Source organism: Mizuhopecten yessoensis, unplaced genomic scaffold, assembly GCF_002113885.1.
Source record: "Mizuhopecten yessoensis strain PY_sf001 unplaced genomic scaffold, ASM211388v2 scaffold8989, whole genome shotgun sequence".
Lineage (NCBI taxonomy): Eukaryota > Metazoa > Mollusca > Bivalvia > Pectinida > Pectinidae > Mizuhopecten > Mizuhopecten yessoensis.
In genome coordinates, this window is record NW_018407823.1 from 594,397 (window position 1) to 606,617 (window position 12,221).

The window sequence follows — 12,221 nt, forward strand, 5'->3', positions numbered from 1 at the left end:
GATAACCGCCATTATCCGACCGTAATTATTGGAGTTATTCCCCTTGGTTTCATTAATGCGATGCATGTGTTCCATGATGTTGAATTGCACTCATTGATCTACCAGTTATGTTGAATGATTTCTCTTTCAATATCAATTACTCACAAATACTTCATATATTTCAATCATACAAACAACTGCTCATTCAATGTGTGACGGGCGTATTATATAACGCTCGCGGTAATCTTGTTGTAAATTGGTGCCACATTTGCATGTTTCCAATCCGGAGGAACTTGGCCTGAATTTACTGATTTATTAAAGATGATAGTGAGGATTGGAGCTATATATTTTTGTTGTTCTTTTATAATTCTGCCACAAATGTTGTCAGGGCCACTAGCTTTATGGGGATTTAGATTGGACAGGAGTTTTTCAATGCCTGGTGGAGTTATGTATAGAGGTTCAATATCAGGGTGGGGACTTGGGCCTTTATCAGGGATATTATCATTTGGTTCAACAGTGAAAACAGATTGGAACTGGTCATTTAGAATATTGGCTTTTTAACAGTGTCTGTGGTTAAGAGGCCATTTCGTTTAAGGGGCGATATGCTGGTATTTTCTGTGTGGATAGATTTTGTGTACGAAAAGAGATTTTTTGGTTTGGAGTCACGAGATACTTTTTGGTCGGGATCAGTAATTGGGATGTCACAGATCATTTTTTCTATGTAGTTCCAATATGCTTGTCTCTGATCTTTTTGAATTTGCATTTTTATTGCTTTATATTTATTTGAGTATTTGGGGTCTTTTCTTCTTTTGTATAGTTTGTTTTTCTTATTGATAAGTTTCCGAAGTTTGTTGTGTATCCAGGGTAGTCTGTTTTTGTACGTTAGCCATTTGTGCGGTATGTTTTTCTCGATGATTTTTCCAATGAGGAAGATCTCCCTCATTCCTCATTTCCAATGAGGGAGATCTCCATCAGATGCAATGATGCAATTTCATATTAAACACAATCATGGCTTCACTGATCATATCTTTAGTACGTGCCCAGAACCAAACGCCGAAGTGACTATGATTTCAGAAGGCTGCTCTCTGTCAACAATGAAAACTGGTCAACATCACGTCAAATTACTCTCGATTTCGACGTGTTTGAATCACTACTAATTACAAAGAGGTAATGAATATGACGAAAACTCGATATATTGTATGAGCGTATATATGATCGCTAAACCACATAAAATTAGCTCTAGGCCTACATTTAAAACAAAATGACAGGCCGACAGGACAGGGTTCGCGGTAAATGTTGTACGTCGGACCCGAACCCAGACTCGGACTAAAAGCCCGATCCAGGATTATAAACAGGTCCAGTACACTCTGCCGATTGAGCTATATAGCTGTAAAGACCTATAATAGCTCTATTGACCTATCTGAAATAGGTCTTTTAAGCTATTTTCAAGTGATTTTCTTTTTTAAGGAAAACGAAACAAAGTCGCATTTAAAAGAAGATTGTATCATTAGGTTGATAACAAAAGACATTAAATATAAGTATTCTTTTTAAAAAATAATGATGTAAAAATATCGGAAATTTTACATTTAAGAAAAATGAAAATAAACATCTAGCTCTTTGTAGTCAACATTACCTTAAACCTTATTGTTTTATGCGACTTTGCTTTAGGCCATAATAAATTATTTGCTAGATTATCATCCCCGCCCGCCCCCTGTTTGAGGCCCCGCCCCAATTTTTTTTATTTGCGAAAAAAAACACGAAAATACAAAATCCGGATTTTTTTCTCCGTTTTCCGCTTCAAAAATTAGTTTTATATTATCAATTTCCGGTTGTAGAAAACTCGTCGTCGGCAAGTATGGTTTTTGTAATTCTAAAGCTGAAACGGCAACTTGCTGTTCTTAAAGATTGGTATGGGTGTCCAGTAGCCGATACTAAAACATTTCAGGTCATGAATTAGCCGAAGGAACAATTGACAAATCTGCGCCCATGGAGTGTGGTTACAGAGCCGTTGTGTCGGCCGGTAAATCGAAAGTGGAACTGACCCAGTGTGATATCGCATTTACGGTGGGGGAAGTGGTGTTGTACCTCGGAGCTTATTTAAAATTTAATATTGATGCTGATACAGAAGAGCAGTCGGCAACTGCCAGTGCGAAATCCGACGCATTTACAATTTTAATGTCGGGATTTTATAGAGCAACAATGGCAAGGTCACTGTAATTTAAAGAGGACGATTTTTGGAAAAGTAATGTGGTGTGTATTCATACCAAAAGTTAGTACAGATATATATGTGGACTGAACAGTGAAATGGTGTATACTGCATACTCAAAGTTGTTATTAACAAAAAATAAAGATAAATGTACACTGAACATGCGCCTTTATTGCACTTTTTTAACACATTTGCAACCATTTCAAATTTTAGGAAAAATAAAAAATAAAAAATAAAATTCGCCCCCCCGCCCCAATTTTGAAAAGAATTTGGATGAGAATCTAGCAATTAATTTATTGGGATTTTCCTTTTTAAGGAAAACGAAACAAAGTCGCATTTAAAAGAAGATTGTATCATTAGGTTGATAACAAAAGACATTAAATATAAGTATTCTTTTTAAAAAATGATGATGTAAAAAAATCGGAAATTTTACATTTAAGAAAAATGAAAATAAACATCTAACTGTATGCTCTTTGTAGTCAACATTACCTTAAACCTTATTGTTTTATGCGACTTTGCTTTAATTTAATGAAATTTGAAATCTGAGAAAACATAGCTCAATACAGCTATAATTTATAGGTGTATATAGCTATATAGGTCTTTATAGCTATATAGCTCAATCGGCAGAGTGTACTGGACCTGATAAAGATATTTTAATATCTCGACAACGGAATCATTTACAGCTTTCAAAATGGTCTATAATAACATCAACTATCATCTTCTAAGTGTGACACCTAGAATGACATCGTAAAACCCCACTTGTTTGGCAATATATATTACAGTACATGGTGTACATATGTAAAAATCGGTAACTTTTATATCATTTTCTCAATATTTCATTTGTTTGTACAATTGTAATGCCTTTTACCTGAATAAACATTGTTATTATAATTATTCCTGAAAGTGTTTTTAGTCCGGATCTGGGTACACCGTACAAGATTCAAGTTACCGGAGACAACAGGACAGATAGCTATAGGTCTATGTAATGGGAACACTGGTGAAGCATATATGTACAGGGACCTGGAAATTTGGTGTTCAGAGTATTATTACATGTTTTAGGGGTTAAAATCAACTTTCAGTAAAAATGCAATCCCCAATGCTCGTATGTACATTGTACATCTGTATATAAATCATTTGGGGTGGCGTTTTCACCGAAAGTTGATCTAAACCGGTACCCCTAATACATGTAAAATTACCCTACACACCTTAGTTTAGGTCAAAACATAGCTAGGTCAAAATATACCTGTAACAAATTCTCAGGTCCTTGTGGTGGAACACAGGTACTAAAGTAGTCTTGTCAATATATACACCTATACTGAAAGATGTAGACAGGCGATCGCGAGTTGGAGGCTATAGTGCCTGCGTAGGCTTGAGACACCCGCAGGTCGGAAACTGATCAGAATAAAATCGGCCTATACCAGCTGTTGCTCATGATTAACGCATGACTATGTTGGAACCCCTTGCAGAATTGGGGATTCGCGTATGTGCCCTCTACTTTGAGACACATTCGATGCCCTCTACTTTGGGACACGAACGTGAACAAAAATAATCTGCTGCACCAATTACAATATCTGGGATATTTCTGCTTCTATAGCTACCTATTGTGTCCTGATGCTTTGCTAGGCGATACCTCACTTTTGGCTTCAATGGTTGAACGTCTGTTCAGATGAGGAAGGCAATGGGTTCTGTCATCGTGTTAGGACAATTTTTACTTAAGTCATAAAAAAAAAGTAGTTGTTATTCCCTTCTTTTCATTAAGCAATCGGGGAAATAGCAACAACTGGTTCACTTGTTGTCGGTATAATGCGACCCCGCAGGCGAATGCTATGCTGGGTACCTGCGGCATGGTATTTCGTAGTCTGATTTTCCTCTGGCCCTGACACCAGACTTCGATATTTGACAGATGAATGTCTAAGTTTGGTGTCGGGGCCAGAGAAAACTCTGGCTAAGTAACTAAGCAATGTGGACAAGTGTGATACTATTATTAAAGACTGTAGCTTATTTGGGTTAAATCTAGGCGAAGGGTAATATTTGAAATACATTGACTGGCCAAAACAAAATGTGTTTCCTGTTTCTGCTTATTTTTTTTTAGGGTAGGTAGCTAGGTAGACAACTTTATTTTTAACACATTTTTACTATGATTATTAATATAAAGATTATTATTATAAATATCAATTTAGAGTAGGCACAAAAATCTAGGGTTGGTAGGGAATCCAAAACCCCATTTGTGTTGGCCTTGGGTAAAATCTAGGGAAAAGGTAATATTTGACACGTAGCTTATTTGGGTAAAATCTAGGTGACAGGTACAGTGCAGTGTATTTAAAATGTAGCTTACTTGGGTTAAATCCAGGCAACACAGTGCAGTGTATTCAAAATGTAGCTTCCTCCGGTTTCCTCCCTCACTAAGACCCCCCATGCGCTCACATCTATGTTAGTTGAAATAATTTGTTTTATAATTGTTGTAAAGTAAATAAAGTTTATGTTTATCTATGATATGATGTTGGCCCTTTTGCTGGTCGTTAAACTTGGAAATGATATTTCTTAAGAGTTATGCCCCTTTTGTATTTATAACTTCTTCCAGAATATTGTGTCAAGTGTATCTAATATATTAATGATGGTATTTCTCTCAACTTTGTACATGTGTAGTACCTCCCCGTTAGAGGAAGTTGTGCCCTTTGGCATGACGTCAACTTTGGTCAAAATATCTCAGATTTATATGATTGAAATTTTAATTAGGCCATTTTCATGGGAGTATATTCTGCCCCTATTTACACAAAAAAAACCCAGTATGGGGCAGATATTCTATAATTTTTCACCTGGTGCATCCAGAGTTGGTATGCAAGTACATGTTAGGATGTCAATGTCAAGTACAAAAAGTAGGTCACTGTGGCCTATGGTTTGACCTCTGACACCAACATATGAAAAACATTTGTCTGGTGGCATTTCTTCTATATTCTATACTATTTCACCTGGCGTAACAAGATATGGTATACGATCACATCTGTTGAATAGCAGAGTGTCGAGTACAAAAAGTGGGGTATTTTGACTTTTGTTTTGACCTTTGACCCTATCCTTGTGAAAAGTTTATATGGTGCATATCTTCTACTTTATTTCACCTGGAGCAACCAGATTTCGTATGCAAGTATTTTTTTTCGCTCGCAGAGTACATAAAGTAAGTCACTGTGAGAAATTATTAGTGGTGATCGAGGGACTATGGATTGCTTGTAATACTTTGTATTGATCAAATAAACATGTTCTCAAAGAACTATTCCTGCAGTTCTTGAGGCAGGTAGGGAGTATAAATCTGACATTCTGGCGACAGATCAGTTTTATAGCCTGTTTTTCTCTGGTTGAAAGCTATTATGTTTCGTCAAATACAGCTAGTGTATTTCTTTAACATACCTTCAATGTCATATAGTAAAAAAAAGAAAACTTTTTCTGCTTACCGCCCGCCTTTAAAAACATATATATGTACATAAAGATGTACCCGTTTCAATAAATACTGTTATCTAGATCATGAGAATAAAGATTTGAACTTAGAAACCAGAAACACAGTTTAATTTTCAGGCCGAATGACGCCTTTTTAACTCATTCACAACTGAACTTTCATAATGAACTATTCCAACCTTTGAATTGGAAGAGTTCAAATGTGTCTTCAGGGTGAACAAGTTAATTAGATTAACATGTATACAATGTATACTGTAACAGGAATCTGGGTAGGTTGAATTTATCTTGGTTTTCAGTTTTAATTTAAAGTTAGCATGTTTGTACTTTCAGGGATTGATATAATCAAGCATAATGTGTTTTATATTTCTTCATATTTCAGATATGTTCAGATGTTTTCCAAGCAAGCACATCAGTTCTTATCCTTTAAATCAGTTAAACCAACGAGGGAATGTTCTGATAGAGAGATAAAGAGTTTAGTGACTCCTCTCAGCTAGAGGTACACACCAGGACACATACAGGCCAGGAACCAAACATGTACACGTGTGATGTCTGTGATAAAGAGTTTAGTGACTCCTCTCAGCTAGAGGTACACACCAGGACACATACAGGCCAGGAACCAAACATGTACACGTGTGATGTCTGTGATAAAGAGTTTAGTGACTCCTCTCAGCTAGAGGTACACACCAGGACACATACAGGCCAGGAACCAAACATGTACACGTGTGATGTCTGTGATAAAGAGTTTAGTGACTCCTCTCAGCTAGAGGTACACACCAGGACACATACAGGCCAGGAACCAAACATGTACACGTGTGATGTCTGTGATAAAGAGTTTAGTGACTCCTCTCAGCTAGAGGTACACACCAGGACACATACAGGCCAGGAACCAAACATGTACACGTGTGATGTCTGTGATAAAGAGTTTAGTGACTCCTCTCAGCTAGAGGTACACACCAGGACACATACAGGCCAGGAACCAAACATGTACACGTGTGATGTCTGTGATAAAGAGTTTAGTGACTCCTCTCAGCTAGAGGTACACACCAGGACACATACAGGCCAGGAACCAAACATGTACACGTGTGATGTCTGTGATAAAGAGTTTAGTGACTCCTCTCAGCTAGAGGTACACACCAGGACACATACAGGCCAGGAACCAAACATGTACACGTGTGATGTCTGTGATAAAGAGTTTAGTGACTCCTCTCAGCTAGAGGTACACACCAGGACACATACAGGCCAGGAACCAAACATGTACACGTGTGATGTCTGTGATAAAGAGTTTAGTGACTCCTCTCAGCTAGAGGTACACACCAGGACACATACAGGCCAGGAACCAAACATGTACACGTGTGATGTCTGTGATAAAGAGTTTAGTGACTCCTCTCAGCTAGAGGTACACACCAGGACACATACAGGCCAGGAACCAAACATGTACACGTGTGATGTCTGTGATAAAGAGTTTAGTGACTCCTCTCAGCTAGAGGTACACACCAGGACACATACAGGCCAGGAACCAAACATGTACACGTGTGATGTCTGTGATAAAGAGTTTAGTGACTCCTCTCAGCTAGAGGTACACACCAGGACACATACAGGCCAGGAACCAAACATGTACACGTGTGATGTCTGTGATAAAGAGTTTAGTGACTCCTCTCAGCTAGAGGTACACACCAGGACACATACAGGCCAGGAACCAAACATGTACACGTGTGATGTCTGTGATAAAGAGTTTAGTGACTCCTCTCAGCTAGAGGTACACACCAGGACACATACAGGCCAGGAACCAAACATGTACACGTGTGATGTCTGTGATAAAGAGTTTAGTGACTCCTCTCAGCTAGAGGTACACACCAGGACACATACAGGCCAGGAACCAAACATGTACACGTGTGATGTCTGTGATAAAGAGTTTAGTGACTCCTCTCAGCTAGAGGTACACACCAGGACACATACAGGCCAGGAACCAAACATGTACACGTGTGATGTCTGTGATAAAGAGTTTAGTGACTCCTCTCAGCTAGAGGTACACACCAGGACACATACAGGCCAGGAACCAAACATGTACACGTGTGATGTCTGTGATAAAGAGTTTAGTGACTCCTCTCAGCTAGAGGTACACACCAGGACACATACAGGCCAGGAACCAAACATGTACACGTGTGATGTCTGTGATAAAGAGTTTAGTGACTCCTCTCAGCTAGAGGTACACACCAGGACACATACAGGCCAGGAACCAAACATGTACACGTGTGATGTCTGTGATAAAGAGTTTAGTGACTCCTCTCAGCTAGAGGTACACACCAGGACACATACAGGCCAGGAACCAAACATGTACACGTGTGATGTCTGTGATAAAGAGTTTAGTGACTCCTCTCAGCTAGAGGTNGATGGATTAAACATCTACATGCATATGTATGGTGTATGTGATAGAGTGCTTAGTGATTCTTTTTTACCTGCAAAGTTATTCAAGGAACAAGATTCATCAGATGTTACTCAAAATAATTTAAGTGCTTCAGTTGACATACGTACCATCTTTAGGTCCAGTACAGAAGACCTATCAGTTCCTCCAGCTAGGGCGAAGTCAGACGACTTGCAGAAAGACGAAAAACCACACATGTGTACTGTCTGTGGTAAGAGTTTTAAACGCAGAAGTCAGCTACAAATTCATATCAGGATACATACAGGAGAGAAGCCGTTTGAGTGTGGTTTCTGTGGCAAAGGGTTCAGTGCCGAATGTAATATGCAGGCGCACCTAAGAACACATTCAGGAGAAAAGCCGTACAAGTGTGATGTTTGTGGTAGACAATTTAACCGGACATCTAGTCTGCAAATACACATGAGAACACATACTGGGGAGAGGCCATACAAGTGTGATACGTGTGGTAACAAATTCACTCACGCCCGTCACCTACAGACACACTTATGGACTCATACAGGGGAAAAACCATACAAGTGTGAAGTCTGCGACAAACAATTTAATCAGACGTCTATCCTGCAGTCACACATGAGAACGCATACAGGGGAGAGGCCATACAAGTGTGAGGTGTGTGGTAAAAGTTTCGGTCGCTCAGCCCACTTACAGAAACACATTAGGACACACACGGGGGAGAAGCCATACACGTGTGATGTCTGTGGAAGGGGGTTTACACAGGTATTTAACCTACAGAGACACAACAGGATACATACAGGGGATTCGTCATGCACATTTGCTGACAATGTTAACTCGTTCACCCCTGAAATTTCATAATAAACTATTCTAACCTTTGAATTGGAAGAGTTCAAATGTATCTTCAGGGGTGAATGAGTTAAATAGCAAAATTTGGGAACATAGTGCAGATTATTGTTTGGCTTTAGCAATGCAAAACAGTAGTCCTATAACAGAAATGTTATTTCTGATATACATGTACCACGCTCCAAAATGGGAAAAGTGTTTAACGAGACAATGTTTCAAAAGAAATTTTCAACAAACATTTTTATTGTTCTGTGTCAAGGCCAATCACATAAAAAATGTGCTGAATCCTGGGTCCGGCCCTTTCTAACAGCCTAGTATTGATAACAAAATTGCTATTTATGCAATGCCTATCGCGTTTTCTTTGATTTAAAGACACATTATGCTGTTCCAAAATTTGAATGTTTGATATAATTATCAGCTTTTGTTGGACTTTGAATGTTTCTACACATGTTTTCTCGCACCTCAGACAGAGATATCCCCACGCGCACCTCAGACAGAGATATCCCCACGCACACCTCAGACAGAGATATCCCCACGCCATACCCTATGCTAGATTTTTCTATCTCGTCCGATCAGTCTGGTACCTTAACGTGGAATTTTTACACTGTGACGTATTCATCCGCACGTAGACGGCTTTACATTTACAATCTGCATTATAAATGTTGTGTTTTGTCGTTATATGTATTGTTTTGATGTTGTAAGATATCTGATGTTGTAAACAACAAATAATCTACACTGTGAAATATGTTGTCTTTTTTGTAAGGACGGACTACGTTTTTACGCGGAAGCAATCTAGTGTACGTAGCTTTAGTAGTGTAGAGGCCATTTTTATTTGAGGCCCCAGACAGGATACTTGTTGTCTTACGCAAAATTGGATAGATTTTTTTTTAACTAAAAGGTGTGTGAATTTTTTTTTTTCCTGTAAATGCCTTAAGGGCTCATCCAAGTTCGATGACCTCTTTCAGCGGACCCCATTTGGCAGAGTTATGGCCCCTTGAATAATGAAAAACATCATTATCTGCCGCTCTTCGTTTCCGTGCAATAACTACAATAAATGTTGAACGATTTTCTTCAAACATGATCACAGGGTTAAATGCCTTAAGGGCTCGGCAAAGTTCGATGACCACTTTCAGCAGATCTAGACCCCATTTGGCAGAGTTATGGCCACTCTTGAATAATGAAAAACATCATTTTCTGCCGCACTTCGTTTCCGTGCAATAACTACAACAAATGTTAACCGATTTTCTTTAAACTTAGTCACAGGGTTAAATGCCTTAAGGGCTCGGCCAAGTTTGATGACCACTTTCAGCGGATCCCATTTGGCGAAGTTATGGCCCCTTGAATAACGAAAAACGTCATTTTCTGCTGCGCTTCGTTTCCGTGCAATAACTACAACAAATGTTAACCGATTTTCTTTAAACTTAGTCACAGGGTTAAATGCCTTAAGGGCTCGGCCAAGTTTGATGACCACTTTCAGCGGATCCCATTTGGCGGAGTTATGGCCCCTTGAATAACGAAAAACGTCATTTTCTGCTGGGTTTTGTTTCTGTGCAATAACTATAACAAATGTTAACCGATTTTCTTCAGACTTGGTTCGATTTGGACGAAAATTGGTATATAGGGATATTAGGGAACTGTGAATTCAACCGCATCGGTTTTGTTGCCATAGCTACCACACGGAGACTTCTGATTGGTCGAAATTTAGATATTGTTAGATTTTGATGAAAATTTGTATATAGGGATATTAGGGTACTGCGAAAAAAAGCACATTAGTTTCGTTACCATAGCAACCACACGGAGGCTTCTGATTGGTCGAAATTTAGATATTGTTCGATTTTGATGAAAATTGGTATCGGGGGGGTATAAGGGGGCTGGAAATTCAACCGCATAGGTTTCGTTGTCATAGCAACCACACGGAGGCTTCTGATTGGTCGAAATTTAGTATGTACATTTTGTGTACATTGTAGGTGTACTATGGCAATGCGATGGCAATGTTAACCTACAATATGTCCTGCAAGCAGGGGATATAAATTCCACGAATTTGCTTGTTTTACTTAATTAAACAATGAATGTTTTAACAAATGTTGTTATGGTCCTATAACACACATTACTTTTGATAGCAAACTTAATAAAGCCTGGCAGGACTTTATGTAAGTTTGTCAGCAATAGAAATGTCACAGTGTGTTATATTTAGGACCATAACAATATTTGTTAAAAAAATCATTATTTATATTATTTACATTTTGATAGAGAAGTTACGATTTATTTAGTTATTCCAAACAGTTCTTTGAACAGCAATATAAGTCTTGACAACAATGAAATTGATGATGTCACAATAGAGATTGATGACGTCACAATAGCAAAAATGTTATAGTGTCACAACATTTACCTTCTCAATGCATTGCAATGGAAGGATGCAGAGCAAATATGAATATAATAATTATGAATGAAGTTATTTCAACTAATGTTAATCACTCTTGTTGGCCCGGATGTAAACAGATTGAACAGTCGGTGCTGATGTGCTGGCTTCGTCAACACACAAGGATAAAATCGGAAGCAAAATTTGACATTAACAGGCACGGAACCAAGGAGACATCAAAGCAGAAGGGAAAACTTCATGAAGTCATCCAAACATTACAGGCAAAATCTTGATGAGGTGTCCGGGTAAACACATCCTGCACCTCATGTGGCGCCTGATATCATATCTCTATGATATCCAGAAAGAATAAGACATAAACGCCCCCGCTCATGCACGGGACGCGACGGGACGGACATGGGCAACACTATATGCCCCCCCCCCCCATTTTATGGCGGGGTCATAAAAATATTTCTACCACAGACTTTCAACTCAAACGACCATATAGCTGTTAATGGGACGTTAAATAAAACCAAAACAAACCAACTTAAGAGTTACTGTTGTCAGCATTCTTTCTAAAATATGTCAACATAATCAGAGAAGATGTAATTATTATATATAAACATATTGTTAGTTTCAGCCGACATAATTATTGAATCATATTTCGGAATAATTTTCCTGAGATATTGATCTTGTAAGAATGCGACTCGGCTATATATCATGCTAATGCTCGATATTATATTGCTGATATTAAAAAAAACTAGAACGATGCTTAATCATTGATCAACCTAATTACTATAAGCTATCAGTACATTACATGATAATTACTATAAGCTATTAGTACATTACATGATAATTACTATAAGCTATCAGTACATTACATGATAATTACTATAAGCTATTAGTACATTACGTGATAATTACTATAAGCTATTAGTACATTACGTGATAATTACTATAAGCTATCAGTACATTACGTGATAATTACTATAAGCTAT

General features: G+C 38.3%; 1 protein-coding gene across 1 annotated transcript in view; it reads left to right on the forward strand.

Annotated features, from left to right (window-relative positions):
- The window catches only part of LOC110456974 (zinc finger protein 271-like), an 18,245-nt gene extending 6,494 nt beyond the window's left edge, over positions 1-11,751 (forward strand). The window contains exons 2-3 of the mRNA XM_021508047.1: positions 6,112-8,786; positions 11,367-11,751. Of these exons, the coding sequence (XP_021363722.1) occupies positions 6,112-8,786; positions 11,367-11,519 (2,828 nt within the window). The 3' untranslated portion in view covers positions 11,520-11,751. The remainder of the gene's footprint in view (positions 1-6,111; positions 8,787-11,366) is intronic.
- The last annotated feature ends 470 nt before the right edge of the window (positions 11,752-12,221 follow it).